Genomic DNA, 17,311 nt, shown 5'->3' with positions numbered 1-17,311 from the left:
CCCCCCCCATTTGAAACATTGTGAGGTAGATCATTGCAACCCCAAGAAGAGCGTGATTGACATACAGCAGTGGATGTTAAACTGGGATGCGCACCCCCCTTGTGGGACGCTTGAGGTTCATAACGGGGAGCGAGAAATGACAAACTCTCTGAATTATGACAAAACAAACTTTCGCAAACAAGCTGGACCTTCAATTGCTGTAGGTTGTGAAATATTTGGCTTCCAAATAGCAGCTATTGTACATCCTTCGCATTGATGAAAGTTATATGCAAATAAATTGTTTGTTGATTTTGTAATAGGATGGAGCAGGAGTTATTTCGGAATTGTCAAAGGGGGTCGTGTCTCAAAAAGTTTTAGTACCCCTGATATGCAGTGTTTCTGAAACTTTTTTTTTGAACTATGAAACAAACCATGCCTTCCCTTAATGCAGTAGACATACTAAAGTCTCTCACCCGTTGAGACTGTAATGCATTCCTGCGTCTGCTCTCTTGCCATTAGTGCTGTTAGTTGTTGTATCTCCACCTCATCCGCCATCATAGTTTATATATAGGTACCCTATTGCCAATACCCAAAGTAATTGTTTGGTTTTGCTCAGGACCATAATTTCTAGATACAATTTAACATACCCTTTTTGACAAGTCTGTGTGTATTGTTTTCATGTTGCAAAGAGCAATTTTCTGTGTACTAGTTTCATATTTTGAATTATTCTTTTCGGTTTTGGTTGTCAGCAATTAATAATTTTTTTTACCATTATGTTTTTTCAAAAATTAACCAACCGGCATCCAGATGCTTTCTATATACCTTCCAAGTCTTAATGATTTAGATTCTATTTATTTGTTTGTCTAAATCAGGGATGTCCAACCTTTTATTATAGTGGGCCGCATTGTCACTTGAATTAAATTTCAAGAAAAATGGATACATAAAGAGCTGCCTGGTACATTTTAATTAGGCTAAGATTCAAAGTTCAAAATACTACTTGGAGTGAAAATAACTAGCGGGCCGCACAAAAATCTCAGGTGGGCCGCAATGTGGCCCGCGGGCCGCAGGTTGGACATCCCTGGTCTAAATAAAAGAAATTTATAAATAAGCAGGATTATATAAGCCTTTTACATTGAAATAAATAACTGAGTGTATGTGAAGTTCCACCTTAAAAGGGCTCAAAGATACAGCATATGGTACAGTACAGTGGTTTCATTCAGTAATGATACAGGTGATTAATCAAACAAAAGTACAGTACTTGTTTTATTCTGTTTTAGTGGGAGGTTCTGAATGAGTATGGAAGTTGCAAAAGTGTTTGCAATCCACATTTGGTAGTGGAATGCGCATGGAGATTACCAGACTGGAACAACATGAAAGGTTTGTAATTTGTGTACATTTGCAGAGGTTGTTGCACTGCTTGTCAGTCTTAACTTATGTTATTTGGACTTAGTTTACCTGCCGAATTAATGATCTGACTCCGTGGTTGCGTGCGGTTAGAATTCTCTAACCTAACCTTTTACTAGCCGAAAGCTCTTACGATATTACAGATACAGTTTATCAGAAACAATCCTTTATTGTAGGAACTGTACAGGTTCCGAATATTACACACAATCACAAACTTAGCATTCACCATTTAAAACAAGTCTGATGAATTACAATTAACACGACTAATGTAATACGTTCGTTCGATTCTGTATCTCTGTCTGAGCGGCTACTCGCGCAGAAGTTTGAGCTTATAACAGCGTGGAGCGGTGTGAGCGGAAATATCCGACACAAAATACACGAACATTTCAGAATGTGCGAACGATAAAAATAAAGCGTTGGCAATGGAGATTACATTCAGTTAAAACTAGGACGTTATGAAATCACCTGGTAACGTACTAAACGGCGTTTTCACATAAAGTTATTTAGGGAAAGTTTCCAAATATTAAACGACAATTGCAGTTTTATCAATAAACAATACTTCAATAAATAACTGGCGAACACTTTCCCACGAATGATATAATGGTACTAAAAATGCCATCCAGGCCACTACACATTGAAATTACATAGAAGACTAATGGGACCATGGTCATATGAACCGTATTTATATGCATTTATTTCTTTGTCATTAAATGGGCATTAGATCTGTAGCACAACTGGGTATTGGCGCCTAGCACTTTAATCACAGTTACCAAGCCGAACCTCTCTGTTTTTTAAAAGTTAAACAAAGACTAGGAAAATTCATCACCTCGAGAACAAAGTACTCAATAGACCCTCCAGCAATAAGTTACGTTTTTTATTTGTAGATGCCCTTGTTCAAGTTGAGTTGTCCTATCCTCAAGAATTAGCATGGAAAGTCAACATGTATCGAGGTTTCCTTGCAATTTGTCATCCTGATGAGCATCACTTAAATCTTATTGAAAGTCTTGTTGATATGGCTAGCTCACAGGCAATTAAGGTGCAGAAAATTTTTATGCTTCATTTATGACAGAATACTGTATCGCTACACTTATCTGATTATGTATTCTGGAACTTTTGCTGTTTTTCAATGTGAATAATTTGGAATTCATTTTATCAGTTTCAACATTCTGTAAGTTATACTCCTAAATAAATTGTAGACTGGGTCAAAAATTTCGTACTTGCAATAAAATTCTCTGCTACGGGTTTAGCAAGTCACAAATGATAATTTTTCTTGTTAATTTATTTTAAGGGGATTTTGTGAAAGGATTTTCAGCCAATTACATTTATGCACAAACATTAGTGCACAATATACAATACAATACAGTATATTTCGCAAATTCAAGTCGACGTACAGTCGCACTCCAATATTCGTGTGGAAAACTTATTGAAAGGTCTTTTCTTTCAAAAACAAACGTGACCATCCACATTTTTTACTATGATCGTACTAAAGTATTTATCTGCTTACTACATTGAAACGCATCTCGATAATTGAAATTTGTCTCATAGGCAAGAGGTGGGTCTCTAGTTGTAAATGAAATATTTCTGAATAGATACATGAAAATGAAAGTAAGTGATCCCACCTATGAGTACGCATAAGATGCATAGGTAGAAATGATTATGTGCTTCTTGAAATTGTGCAAATTCCTGTGTGGAATATCATACAGGTTTGCAAAGGTGTTTTAGAGTAAAACTTCTAGGCAAAGCTCAACTCACATATTATCTAGCTTGTACAAACATGATTTATTCATTGTTTCATGATATTATAAACTTGTAATACCTCGGCTGTTGCTGAGACATTTATTAGTCATCACTCATCACATGTTGTCATTTTATAAATCAACATATTTTATGACTTTGAGATTGAGGGATGACAAGCATGTCATGATCCTTAGTTATTACTAGCCAGGAGGTAGTGAAGACCATCACCATAATGTACAAAACACATTTATGTACTTCAGTCTGGTTCAAGATTTTTACATTGAGAAATCATTTTTTTGGTTTCCTAACCTGGAAAAATTAATGGAAATACTTTTTGTAAATAAATTTAATTTGCAGACCAGTAAGTAATCAACACAGTTTAGTGGTTGAGAAATACTGCTCCTTGTATATAAGCTTTTGAACACGTTTTTTTCGGAATTGTTTGTAATCTTTTCTTTTTACGTATTCCGTGCTGTTTTGTTGTTTTTTTGCCTTACAATTTCTTAAAATAAATGGTCAACAACGTATAGAAAACATTTTGTTTTATTTTGACCATTATTTTTGCAAGGAATGGAAACGTATACCTCATATTGTGTCACATATACATACACCTCTACTTCAGGCAGCCCAACAGATCATTGAGCTACAAGAGGCAGCACAAGTAAGTTTTGATATTGGATGTTAAAGATTACGTTTTGAATTGTAATGATATTGTGTTGTATGTGGAGAAATACTTGGGAAATGTAGAGATATGAAAAACTGCCCCACGCTAACTGCTTGTTGCTTCCCTGACAACTAAAAATGATTTCTAAAATATTTCAGTTTCAATGTTATCAGACCGAGATGCTATACCCCTTAACAAAAGGTGCCATATTTTTATATTAATTCACGATATAATCTTCTTTAATAAGCGGGATCATTCAGATACTCTTAAACTAAATACATTGCTCCATTACCTGCAACACTGTTTAATCACGCCCAGGTTTGGTTTTGTTCGCACGTGTTTGATGTAGTTGGAATGACTTTCATCAGTATTCACAACGTAATAAAACCTAAACTAAAAGTAGGCTAAGAATGAAACAACGTTAATAACGGAAGTTGAATGTCAGCCAAAAAGTATCACAATTACCAGTACGTCCAAACTCGTGATTTTCAAGAACACTTCAATTGACTTGAACAATTACTTCACATGTTAAATTCCTTAATTTTGTTGTTTAAAGATGATCATGTGTGGTCTGTTTATTGCACAAACGGAATTCTGCTGATTAGACATTTTTTTTCCAGATTTGTGGTCGGACGTATAAGCCCCCGTTATTTAGCCCCAAACAAAATGGGTTTGTGATGAGGGCCATGATAGTTCCATCCCTAAAGTAGCTAGTTGGGTTCCTCACCATCAAAATGATGTAATTTAATAAGAAGTTAGGTTTATTGAGAAAACTTTTTGAACTTTTCTTTAGTTTGTTTAAGAAAGTATTATTTTTGGAACTTCTTTTTAGATTTTGATTTCTCAGTTTGTGACCCACTGGCCAGCTTGTTGCAAATGCATAGCATACGTACTCCAAGAGTACCATTACTATGCGTACTCCTCAGTTGCCACCCCAAACATTTGACCAACTTATTGTTAAGTTTTCATTGTCGGGGAGAATATGACTTTCTTTCCAAACCAATTTTATGCCTAAAATTCCAACGCATTTCTTTTAACGCTCACAATGCGATTCTTTTGTCTTTATTTGCACCTACAATTACTTGCAGTATTTGTGAACTAGGAAAAACTTGTTGAAGTGAGGGGCAAGTCCAAAAGCAAGTTGGCTCTAAATCAAAGTGTAGTTTTTAGTAAATATGTCGTAGACAGGATTTGCACTAATATATAATGGTTAAACAGTCTTTGCCATAAATAAGTGGCAGAAAACTCAAATGTATTGCGTAATTGTGACATAGACAACTTTTGTTACGCCAAAATACAAGATAATAGGGATGACTCAGATATTTCGATCAAGTATGAATAGAATGTATCATATGGCTGACAAGTGTGTATAATGACACTGGTCAACAACCTTTCAAAAGTTGTTTGCTTCCGAGACAAAAACAGTCGATTCTTGTTTATTTTTCGACGCTGAATCCAAAAATTTCAGTAAAGATTGTGTTTTTCCGTTTTGCCATTGCCGAAGATTTGCACCACATGAGTTACAGTATAAGTAAGGGGCCCAACACAACTGTTCCTGATCACAACTGTTATACTTTACTTTTGTGAAGAAAAAGTTATTTCACCACAAATGTAACAAAAGTTGTCGACTTTATTTATGCAGTTACGAGGCATCTGCAGAAAGAACAGGAAAGGCTAAACGCATTAAGCCTACTTGGAAGTTTTTACAAAAAAAACAAACAAACAATCCAACTCAAACATGTATGTCAAAATAAAAATAAAATGAATAGACTACTTGTCTACCTTCTAACAAACATTAAGTGCCCAACTCTAACTCACCGACACAAGCTCCAAGCCTAAAAAGCATGCTGCTTTATGCCTCAGCAAGTAAAGCACATTTTGACATGGTGCCAAATCTCGAAAACTGGAGCTAATGAACATATTTTGTTGATTCGTTGTTGATATTCGTGATCAGTGACCAGAAATTAGGCAAGATTGACCTTATTCGTTTCAGAAGCAAAATGGCTGTTGACAGTGATCAACACATTTTTTAGTGTATAACAGGAATAGTCTGTGTTAAATTTTGTAAAATCTGCCACGTTTTCCATACAATCTTGGCAATAACTGCTTAACCACTACATATTATTAAAAATCTTTTTCTACTATATCTATTGTCAACTGCTCTTTAATTTAAGGCTAACTTGTTTTTGGACTTGCCCCCAACTTTTACAGGTTGCATAGTTGGAATATAAAAACTATAAATCTGCATCCAATTGACATGGTACTTCTTGAACGCTTAGTTTGACTCATACTTATTATTACAGAAAAATAATTTTTCTTTAATAAAACCCATCCATATACTTCTTGACTTGCATTTCTTCACAAAGAGATAAATATATAATGTTATTGTAGACTACTGACACCTTTAAATTGTTATTTTTGGTTAATTTTTGCACATTCACTTAAATCGCTTTGCAGGTTATATTACAAAACCAATAAACTACTACATTGGCATTAGATAAAAGAAAATGATAGTTTTTGTTTATTCGGGTTATACCTTTTGAAGTGAGCACAACTTTGCCCAGTTAAACTGGTTTAGAACCAAAGATATACAAACAATTCAATTCTATTAATATCTGTTATATTAGGGTTTAAGTTATTTTAGGTTAGGTCATTGAATTTGGGTAATTTTTATGAACATACAAGGGAGAAATTTAAACGCCAAATGATTAATTATGTTTGGTAATTACTGCCTTTATCTTTGTTGTCATACTGTCTCCTTTTTTATTAGCTAATATCATTTTGCTACAAAACAGCTTGCTAGTATCATAAACTGTTGTAAGAAAAAAATTATTCACTTATCAAACAACATTTTATGCTTCTAACTTTTGGCACTTTTGGCATTTTGGTGAATTAACAAAATTTTAGTGAAAATTTATTATTATGCTAAGTTTAAATTTTCAAGATATAGGCACCAATCTTGAACCTTTCCAGGTTCAGAACTGTTATTAATTTTGTGAAATACTGTTCGACTAGTTGTTTTAACGATTCAGATTTTGCTTTAAACACCATTTTTTAGTTGTTTGATTAATTTTGATAAATTTAATATGACTGCATTTCATCCTTTTTCCGAAAATAAGTTGTGGAGGATTTTATAAAATTCACCTAGTGTAAAAGTTATCTTTCATAACTTGTTTCCTTGTTAGGTGGATCATGGAATTTAAGATAGTTTTTTTACGCAAATGTTGATAAACATTGTTTGTAAAATACCTGCAAATATTATTTGAATTATTGATTAGAATTAGTTAATTGAATGACTTGTTTTTGGTCTTTATGTGATAAGTATCGTTGTTATTTTAAGTTTTTCTTTTAAATAATTGGAAATGCTATTTTTAACAAGTATTTTATTATGATCTGGCTTTTTTAGGTCCACCAGAGTTTGCAACCAAGCAACATTGGCCGGAGTAATTCGTTACATGACATGAAAGCAATTGTAAAGACATGGCGAAATCGCCTTCCTATGACATCAGATGATCTTTCACACTGGAGTGACATTTTTACATGGCGGCATCACCATTATCAGGTTTTATTAATATGAAACACTGTGTGTTTTAACATACACGGTGTGTTGACTGAAATATACCAGACTGACAAAATGATGCTCTGAAGTTCGTATTTTTTATTCAGCTTGCATTTTTATGTTTTAGGCTATCGTTCAGGCATATGACACTGTTTCAGCAACACAGCAAGATCCAAACTCAACACAAGCTATGCTGGGTGTCCATGCTTCAGCATCAGCTATCATTCATTATGGAAAAGTTGCTAGAAAACAAGGTCAAGTTAATTCTGCTCTAGATTCACTTTCTAGAATTCATTCCATACCTAGTGTTCCCATCGTTGATTGCTTCCAGAAAATCAGACAACAAGTTAAATGTTATTTACAAATGGCTGCTGTGATTGGAAAAAATGAATGCATGCAGGTAAATTTTATTGTGTTGCTATGTGTTTTGCTTTGATATTTTTTCTTTAACAGAAGTTTTCACAGGGTCTTGAAGTGATTGAATCGACAAATCTGAAATACTTTACTCATGAAATGACCGCTGAATTCTATGCCTTAAAAGGCATGTTTCTTGCACAAATTGGAAAGTCTGATGAAGCCAACAAAGCATTTTCAGCTGCAGTTCAAATGCATGATGTTCTTGTTAAAGCTTGGGCATTGTGGGGAGATTACCTGGAAACTTTGTTTGTGGTAATTATTTTCAGCTGAATGTTGTTTTGGGTTTTCATTTCTTGTAGTTGTATGTTATTAGCAGAGCTGGGCACGATCGCACTTGATTGAGACCACATTCATTTTTTGCGTGCAATTGCAGGAGCAGTGCTACTTCAAAATTCAGCGAGCGCATTCAAATTTTTTTGTCTCGTGCTCGTTTTGACTGCTTTGAGACTAATTTTTACGTAATGGTTATGTAAAAAGCAAAAACAGTGACCTTATATGCCTATACAATATACATACACAAACACGATGATTAGCCAGTGCCTCAAGTGTGCAATTCCAGAAAAAAGATGAAAATATGTGTCGTGTTTGTTTGTGCTTTATATTTTACGGTTTACAATGCGTTAATTGTTTACTTATTGTCCTTAGTTGATTAATTGTAATTATCATTGATTATTATCTTATGTTTTGTGCATTCTTATCTTATCAATGTTTTGGCACCTCACCTTTTGCACACTATAAACACTGTTGTGAAGTAATTTAAGTGTTCTTTTGAGTTTTGATCATGGGCTGTTTAATGAAATTGTTTTCATGGGTTTAACTGATGGTACAGAGGGTCATCATGAATGTGAAAAATGCCTGGCATTAGAAGGTTCAGAATCTTCTATTCCCTGAGAAGAGTAAGCGGTGCTTGAGTTTTCATAGAATAGCATGGGTGGCACTATTTTTAAACGAATGTTGTCCAGCTCTGGTTATTAGTTGTAAAATCTGTTCTTTTTTAAAATTTAATGTTTTATAGAATGGTAATGTACCAACATCAGTGGAGCAAGCTGGTGTATCAGCTATTACATGTTACTTGCATGCTTGCCGTCATCAAAACGAACATAAATCGCGCAAGTATTTAGCCAAAGTCCTGTGGTTACTCAGTTATGATGATGAACAATGCACATTAGCCGATGCCCTGGACAAGGTTGATTGAAAATTTTTTGTTAACGTTTTTTATGGTAAAAAAGTACTTGGCTACTCTTTCAATAACCTCAATAAAATTTTGAACCAGGCTCATTTTAGTTGAGAGACAGACACATAGGCACCTAATCACCTCACTGCCAATCGCAACATTACAAATCTCATGAATACTAGGGCCATCAGTAATAAAGTGTCTTTTTTGCAGTATTCAGTTGGTGTTCCTCCTATTCAGTGGTTACCTTGGATACCCCAACTTTTAACTTGCCTAGTATGCAGCCATGGAGCAAAAATACTCAATCTCTTGAGCCATGTAAACATTTCTTGTAGTGTGACATATTTCTTCGTTACTCACTACTCATTCATATAATTGGGCCCATGTGTTATACCAATGTAGGTTGCTCGTGTATACCCTCAAGCTGTTTACTTTCCCATTCGTACTTTATATTTGACTTTGAAGATTGAACAGCGTGAGAGATACAAGCATATGGAAACAACAACTGGAAATGAGAAAAAACAAAAATTTTCCACAGATATACAGGTTATTACGATTAAAGCTTCAATTGACAGTATTTATGTGTAAGTTTGCCTTTTGTACAGTATTGTATCGCCTTTTTAAATGAAAATGTTGATTTTTGTGTTTTTTTTCTTCTGGCTAATGCAAGCCCAGCTCTTTCGGCAATTGGACACTCCTGTCCATAATTATTTATTTCACATTTTCACGTGTTGGTAGCGGTGCTGATATTAAGACTAATAATAATTAATACATTTGTTGGCTCCCAATTCCAGTTTCCTATTCACATTTTAAACTCTTAAACCTTTTTCAACACTAGTAATTTTCCTTATAACAATGTAAGAATGCATATGGAGACCTTCAAAACCAGTGTTTATATTTTACGCCACTCTTTGATAACACTGTAACGTTAAAAAAACTAATTTTTATGCAAGTGGTAGTTCGGAAACAGTAAATGCTTTGGCAAAAATGATAGACATATAACGTTCTAAATTACTTTCTCTGAAACCTCTTGACCTTGCATTCCTAAAGGTTTAAAAATAATTATACTCAGAAACTTACCAGCTCACCAAATCTTTTTGTGGATGTTAAATGAATGGTCGTAGTAAAGTGAATTGAACTTAATTGTGTCTGACTTGGTGTTTGAATGCATCTTTTACACTGCTCATTGTTTTGTGCTTTTTGTTTATCTATAATTTGTAGGTTCAAGATGCTGGTGACCAAACAGATTCACAAGACACAGTAGGTATGAAGAAACTTTCTGCAATACCTGTTACCTGCTCATGCTTAATAAAAAGGCGAACATAGAACACACACACACACATATGTATTTATACATACATATTATACATATCTATTTATGTATAGAAACAAAATTGCAGTCTCAAAATTTGGGCGGAAGTCAGTCATCTGGCAGTGATTGTGGTCCTATTCGTGCCACTCCTTCAATGTGGAGATGTAGTCGTATAATGCACATGCAGCGTGATCTTCACCCTACTCTTCTTTCTTCGTTGGAAGGAATTGTCGATCAAATGGTTTGGTTTCGAGAAAACTGGCATGAAGAAGTATATTTTTTGTTGTGCAATTGATTTAATTTAGCAAATCTACATGAAATTTTGGTTTGCGAAGTGAAGCTTAGTTTTTGAGCTTGTAGTAATTTCACTTTGTATTTAATACAATATTGACAAATATTTTAGGTGCTGAGACAACTATGTCAAGGTTTAGCTAAATGTCATATGGTAGCTTTCGAAAACCGTGCTGCCGTCAGCAAGGCCTGTATCACACCGCACACACTAAACTTTGTGAAGAAGCTTGTTGCTACATTTGGTGTTGGTATTGAAAATGTATCAAATGTTACACAAACCTTTTCTAGTGCTGCATCTGAGTCACTTGCCCGTCGTGTACAGGTATTTTGCTATAAATAGTTTACAACTGCTCAATTGGCATTGGTATAGTTTTTGTTAACACATTAACTTAAGGTATACAACATTCATAGTTCTGGGTTACTTACGGAAATGTGAAGCTATTCTCTGTTGATACACCGTTGCTGATATACTAATAACGACTATAACAGTTTCAAACATTAACACTGTTTTTGTCAACTAAACTGCAACACTATTACTTCTTGCGGTGACAGATATCAATGAATGTATCATCAAAGTAATATATATGTATAGTGATTTTTGACCTAAAAGCATTTTGTACTGTACCTAATAAGCTTACTCTTACTTACAAAAGTTGTTTCTGATGATATCACATGTAAGGCTAATGAATTGATAAAATCATATTAGTCATGTAGACAACAATATGTTAAGTTTGGTGATTGCATTTATATCAGCACAAACTCGTGTCTCAATAAAAGTGTCATAACTAGGGCCCGCAAAAGTCAATAAAGTCAAAAATTTTTAAGGACCTCGTCTGACCACGAATCAAAGAATAAAGTTGTTTTCAGCACCTAGGGGATTGTTTCTAAGAAGTTTATAGGTCAAAATAAAGTCAAAATTTACAATAAAGTCAAAATTTTCAATAAAGTCAAAATTTGTCAAATTATGGCTTTTGACAAAGTTTTTGTGTTTCTCGAGAGTAATTTTTGTAAAAATCCTCGTGGAAGCATTGTAAATCAGGAACTGCGACACAATTAAACCATATTAACCCATAAAAGCAGGAAATAAGTCACAATGCCCACTTGGATCAGCAGTAACTTTTATCGCAAATTGTCCGTTGTTTAATCATTGTTACGTATTTAAATAACTCTTACAAAACACTTCCTCTTCATAAACGTGGTCTTTTCGAAGATCAACAGTTTGGATTTTAGGAATAGCCTACTGACATTCTGTAATACAAAAATGCCTAAGCAAGCTAAATCGTCTTCAGCAAAAGTTAGACAGATTTGTCGAGATTTTTCTGATGAATGTAATGCAACTCCCGGGAGTGATTTAAGGTGCAATTTTTGCGAGGTTATAGTGAAGTGCGATAAAAAGTATTTTGTTGAAGGCCACAGGAAAAGTAAACACCATCAAGCTGGATTGGAGCAACAACAAGCATTCCCTGTTTAATTTGCTGTTTATTAGAATTAACCATGTGGAGAAAATCGAGGCAAAGTGCCCTTTTCACAAGGACAAAATAAAACAAGCTACCTAAATCTATCGCCAAAGAACACGACGCACTTTTTATAATCAATATAACACCTTGACTTTTCGACAAAATATTACGTTTGGGTCTGAAATCGACAAAATATTATGTTTGGGTAACTGGAGGAAGAACTGTGGCCTCTACAAATAAGCAATTTCGTTAGGTCAAAATAAAGTCAAAAGGTCAAAATAAAAATGGCCCTAGTCATAACCCATTCACTAAGAGTTATATTAAGGACGTTAATAATTTTTGCTATTTATAGTTAATGTATCCAATAGCACTTGCCTTGCCTTGCCTCAAGACTGTTTGCAGATGCTGTAGTCTTAAGTCATAACATACAAACATAACAGAAATTAATAGGCTAATAACAATATAACTTTGCAAGGCAAATAAATGGTTGAAAGCTGGCAAACTTCCTTTGAAATACTAAAATTTTTATGGTAGCAACACCCAACAATTACAAATGGTAAAATGTTTCCTAAATCAATTATCATATACTGAGATAATTATCTAAATATAATGTTAGATAAACAATTTACACAAAGGATCGTATTGAAGAAGTTTGGAAAAGGTTGTCAAAAACCTTCTGGTGTTTCATACAACATGCAACAATGTAGAAATTAAAAAAATTGAGGATATTTTACTGTTGTCTACTTTAAAATGTTTTACAATCAGAGCTGGGCAGCTACTTTTTGACGAAAAAAACATCGATTGGGCTTTTGTTTGTTAATAATAAAAAACACTTTTTTTCTATTTGCGCTCTTTATAATAAATTAAACTATTGTCTTGAGGATGCGTTTTCGAAAACCATTCACGTTTATACGTTGTAATGCAGAACTTATTTTGATACGTGTTCACTTACCATCATTGCTTATGAAAGTCATGAGATTTCATATCAATGTTGGAGAAATTCATTACCTAGATGTAATTAAAAAAATAATTAACTGCAAATTCCAAAAAAATTTACTGTTACTCACTGATGGACACTGCAGCGCAACTAGATAAGTAGTGTTTTGTAAAAGTTTAAAAAAGGCTTTAAAATCGTCAGCTATGGATGGATTTATTATCTCACACAAAGTAAGTTATGCAGCCTGTTCGGCATACTGTTGATGGCAAGAATGGTTTCTCAAAAACCTATATACTTGTGCTTCAAAGTAATTAGAAGGAGATTAGACAAAAAGAGTGAAACTAGCTTAAATGATTATTTGAGTTGGGTATGAACCATGGCTTACTATAATTACAGACCTGAACATCACTCAATGCTATTGAAAAACTGGAGGCTTATTATTATGTCATAAGGTCATTATTCTCCATGTAAATGCTAAAAAATTCCTAATACAGTGCTGCATCAAGGCAACAAAATACACATTATAGTGATTGTACTAAACTTTATTTCATCACTTTTTACCGGGGTTCTTTATCTGAATGAGGTGGAAACAGACGAGTATAGTTATTTGAAAAGTCAAAGTTATATTAAGTGGGCAAATTTAAAGTAACGTCCCCAGACACATGAGCATGAAGTTTCAAAAACAGCTTGGCTTTTTGTATTTATTTTTTTTTCAAAGCATGCTGTACCAAAATAAAGTGTGTTCCACCAGAGCCCTGTCTCAGTTTGCTAAACTCTCTCAAAAGCATCTGTTCTGAAATTTCTCAGCCCAATATACTCATGATGTAGAGCAAGTAAATGCTTCCCTAAGTCAACCAAACCAAAACAAGTGTGAGCTATATTAACGGAAGTATCCCTTGTCAACATTTTTATTCGAGACCAATCAGCAGTTGGAGACATAGAAATAACTAGTTCACCCACTTTCATTGAAGACTGCAAATAAGCATCACTTGCAAAATAATGTAATAGCACTCTGTGGATCTTTTAGGAGAACATTCTTCAATCGACCACGGACATTAATAATTTTCCAAAATTCCACAAACGTTTGAATAAATTTAACTAGACCCTAAACATCATGACATGTATTTGGATGCGTTATAAGAGCAGCTACTGTCCTATTGCAAAAAAAACTTTCAAACTGATTGAAACTTTCTTATGCTGTATGGGTTTTGGTGCCACAGAAATGTCACTGAGTTTTTTTTCATGACAATTAAGCATTTTAATATCTGACCATTTAGCAGTGAAATTGTATCTGGTTATTGTGTATTGCAGTTCCTGCATCTTCTCCGTAATCCAGTTGTTGCGAATACTTAATTAGGAGGTTATCTTGTTAGCAAATTTTGATGTATCCATGGTTTTAATTGTAGAAGTGAGTCTGAAAACACCTGTCAATACTTTATGCAGAGTAAGTTTTTTCAGAAACTGGAGCACTACTCATAGCCCTAATTTGCTGATTTAAAATTGATTCCTGGCAAGAAGATACCAGTAAGATATTGCAGAAATCTTACTATCTCTTGAATCTGCAACCACCAACAAAGTTTTAAGCACCTATTAGCTGATAAGGTGATAATGCAGCACTTGACACTACAGTGAAATCCCTCGTATGTCATGTCCTTGAAAATCAAATTTTGGAATTCCTGTCTTTTTCCAAAAAATGTTTGGATTGAACCACCATTTTGCTACCTACTTCAAAAACTATTAATGCATCTTCAGTAGGTTGGTTCAGTAGCTTGGTAATGTTCGACTTCAGATAATCATAGTTGGCCGTTACATCTATTTCATTAAAAGTAGTCATTTTATCTACGAGTTTGCTTCGACTACTGGTTGCAGCTCTTGTCGTAGATCATGGAGGTGCTGGGATGGAGGGTCTCCGAACTTATCGGAACACATGTAAAAATGAATGGTGGATTAAGGTGTCTGAATTTTCCATAGTGCTTGTTGAATAATTTGGGGGCCAATACTTGTCACATACAACGGTGTCATCTGCACTCGGTATGTCAACACGAGGAATTCCAGCACACCATCTTTTTCATACTTCCGGATTCTTTGGTAATCTAAAAGCTTTACTATATGTTGCTTAATATATTTTCCATTGCAGTTATATATGCAACACTTTCTTCCCTTGTTAACGATTAGCTTAAAATTTGTTAAACTTAAATAATTTAAAATTATGAATTTCAATAACAATTTAATTTTGAAGTAGGTTGCCACTACAGTGAGTCTACATATATGAAATGCGAGTTTGGCGGCGTATGAAGTAAAGCTGCTCTTTCACTTCTTGTGCATACAATCTATGTGTGTAAAAAAGTTGTGTAGTCTGTTGCTGCTCGACTTTCACTGCGGTGGGTATACTATAGTCCCAGACTAGTGTCATCTTTCAATCCTGCCCTGACTGACCCTTGATTCTTAATCATAAGTGATTGCGTCTACCTATCTTCCGCCTGCAATAAAAATGTCTCTTGCTGATTTAACCGTAAAGTACCTAACTTAGTATACTGAAATAAAACCTTCTATTCAACTGTTTTATTAATTATATGGGTCTTCCTACAATTTAAATTTATAGACATTTCCATTGAGAACAATGGTCTTATGATGTGATAATAAACCTCCAGTTTTTCAATGGTATTATTCATTGTTCAGGCCTGTAATTACAGTAAGCCACAGTATTAACATAGCATGTCATAATTTGAAATTAATTTTATGTTATATTTCAAAATAAGCTGTACACGAACACACAATTACTTCCATCGAGATACTTTCAAAACCTTAACAATATTGAAAACTTAGGTATAACTAACACAATGGCGTAAACTATAACACCACCCTCGCTACACTGCAGTTGTAGGGGTCTCAGGCGTCTCTCAATGAGGTCCACCTTCAATTAACAAAATCGCTGAGGCATGAACTATGACCAGATTAAATAGCAGATAAGAGGCAATTAGGTGATGGTGCATCAAGGTTCTAGCTCAAACAGATAGGGGAACACAAAACAGCATAATGAAGTATTAAAAAATGTAATCTGCAAAGCATTGGTACGTTTAGCCGATGGACAAAGCAAAATGTGTGGTAAAATCTGTCTGTCAGCTTAGAATCTTTTCACCAAATTCTAATGGGAAAAGAACCGTCTTTGAAATAATAACATAATTCCAACTGCACTATAACATTATTATGTATAACTAAAGCTGAGAGATGCGACAAGCTCACATAGAAAGCAACTTTTGCAGCTGCCGATAGCATGTGTTAAATAAAAATATATCTTTTTCGGTTGCTCACTTATTATGTAACTGTAGCACTCAATTATGGCCACCTGTATCAAGCTATTACAACCTTTCCAGATGCTCACATTTTTAGTTGATTCTCTTGGATTTGAAAGCATAGTAGAGATCGATTAATTAAATTGTAAATAGTCGTTATTTTTATAATTATTTAGATAAATAGTTAAGTTGTAATTGGTAGTCGATAACTAATTTAAAGTAGTGGAGTAGTGATATACAAAATTGTTTACAAACTTTGCATTTTTCCAATAGTTCTCATCCTATTTTTCGCCTTAATTAGTTTCAGTCCGTCAGTTTTCTGTGAAATTGATTCGAAAATCATGTAATTTTTGTACCATTTTCTATGCCTTCATAAGTTTAACTTTTTTAGGTTTAAGTTACTTTTCGGAGTTTTATTATCCACCACAACAAAGCATTTATTTTGCTTTTTTCACCACCGTCACCATTTTAATGAAACTTATCTCAAAGCAGTTATAAGAAGAAAGAATTTTTTTCTCCATCAATTTATAATTATGTTCACAGCCGTATTGTGCCTAGAATAAGTGCGGTGAGCAGATATGGCAGCAAAGGCGTCTTGGATCATTCTTCATTTTTATACCAAGCATCAATCCCTGCACTTAAAAAAGGTGCAACAGAAAAAAGACTTCACTTGTGCCCAGCTATGCTTGCTGTATGGCAAATTAGCCTCGGAATTCACTTCTGACTGTATTTTAAAGCCTTTAAATATGTTATACAATAAAGTACAATATAACAAAGACTAAGAACCTGTAGTAATCGATGTATCAAACTGAAAACACCTTATGGTCAAATCCGCCGTAATATTTGATGGATGTTTTTGTGGAACTGGAATAGGTTCATAAATACAATACCAGATCATTAGAATATAACTTTTTTTCCGTCACATGAAAACTGAAAAAAGCTTTTTTCTGAGGTGCTTAATTTCGGAAAAGGCACTAAGTGAATTAAAAAATATTAAATTACATGTTTCTCAAATATTACAATTAAATATATTATGAGAAGTCCATTAAGGTTAAATAATAAGTACAACAGTGTAACGTCCTACTGT

General features: G+C 34.1%; 1 protein-coding gene across 6 annotated transcripts in view; it reads left to right on the top strand.

The window, feature by feature from the left end:
* LOC143452053 (transformation/transcription domain-associated protein-like) overlaps nt 1-17,311 on the top strand; it is a 131,284-nt gene that overhangs the window by 104,703 nt on the left and 9,270 nt on the right. For 2 of the 6 annotated variants that reach the window (XM_076952876.1, XM_076952875.1), the window contains exons 57-68: nt 1,257-1,356; nt 2,268-2,419; nt 3,689-3,781; nt 7,191-7,346; nt 7,471-7,743; nt 7,809-8,012; nt 8,776-8,946; nt 9,148-9,252; nt 9,337-9,480; nt 10,156-10,198; nt 10,321-10,517; nt 10,650-10,859. In XM_076952876.1, coding sequence (XP_076808991.1) covers nt 1,257-1,356; nt 2,268-2,419; nt 3,689-3,781; nt 7,191-7,346; nt 7,471-7,743; nt 7,809-8,012; nt 8,776-8,946; nt 9,148-9,252; nt 9,337-9,480; nt 10,156-10,198; nt 10,321-10,517; nt 10,650-10,859 — 1,848 coding nt within the window. Of the gene's footprint in view, nt 1-1,256; nt 1,357-2,267; nt 2,420-3,688; nt 3,782-7,190; nt 7,347-7,470; nt 7,744-7,808; nt 8,013-8,133; nt 8,568-8,775; nt 8,947-9,147; nt 9,253-9,336; nt 9,481-10,155; nt 10,199-10,320; nt 10,518-10,649; nt 10,860-14,812; nt 15,310-17,311 lie in introns of those variants that run through there. The other 4 variants (XR_013114940.1, XR_013114941.1, XM_076952877.1 and 1 more) reach the window with 4 other exon arrangements.

This window comes from Clavelina lepadiformis, chromosome 4, assembly GCF_947623445.1.
Source record: "Clavelina lepadiformis chromosome 4, kaClaLepa1.1, whole genome shotgun sequence".
Lineage (NCBI taxonomy): Eukaryota > Metazoa > Chordata > Ascidiacea > Aplousobranchia > Clavelinidae > Clavelina > Clavelina lepadiformis.
This window is presented reverse-complemented; position numbering and strand designations above follow the sequence as displayed.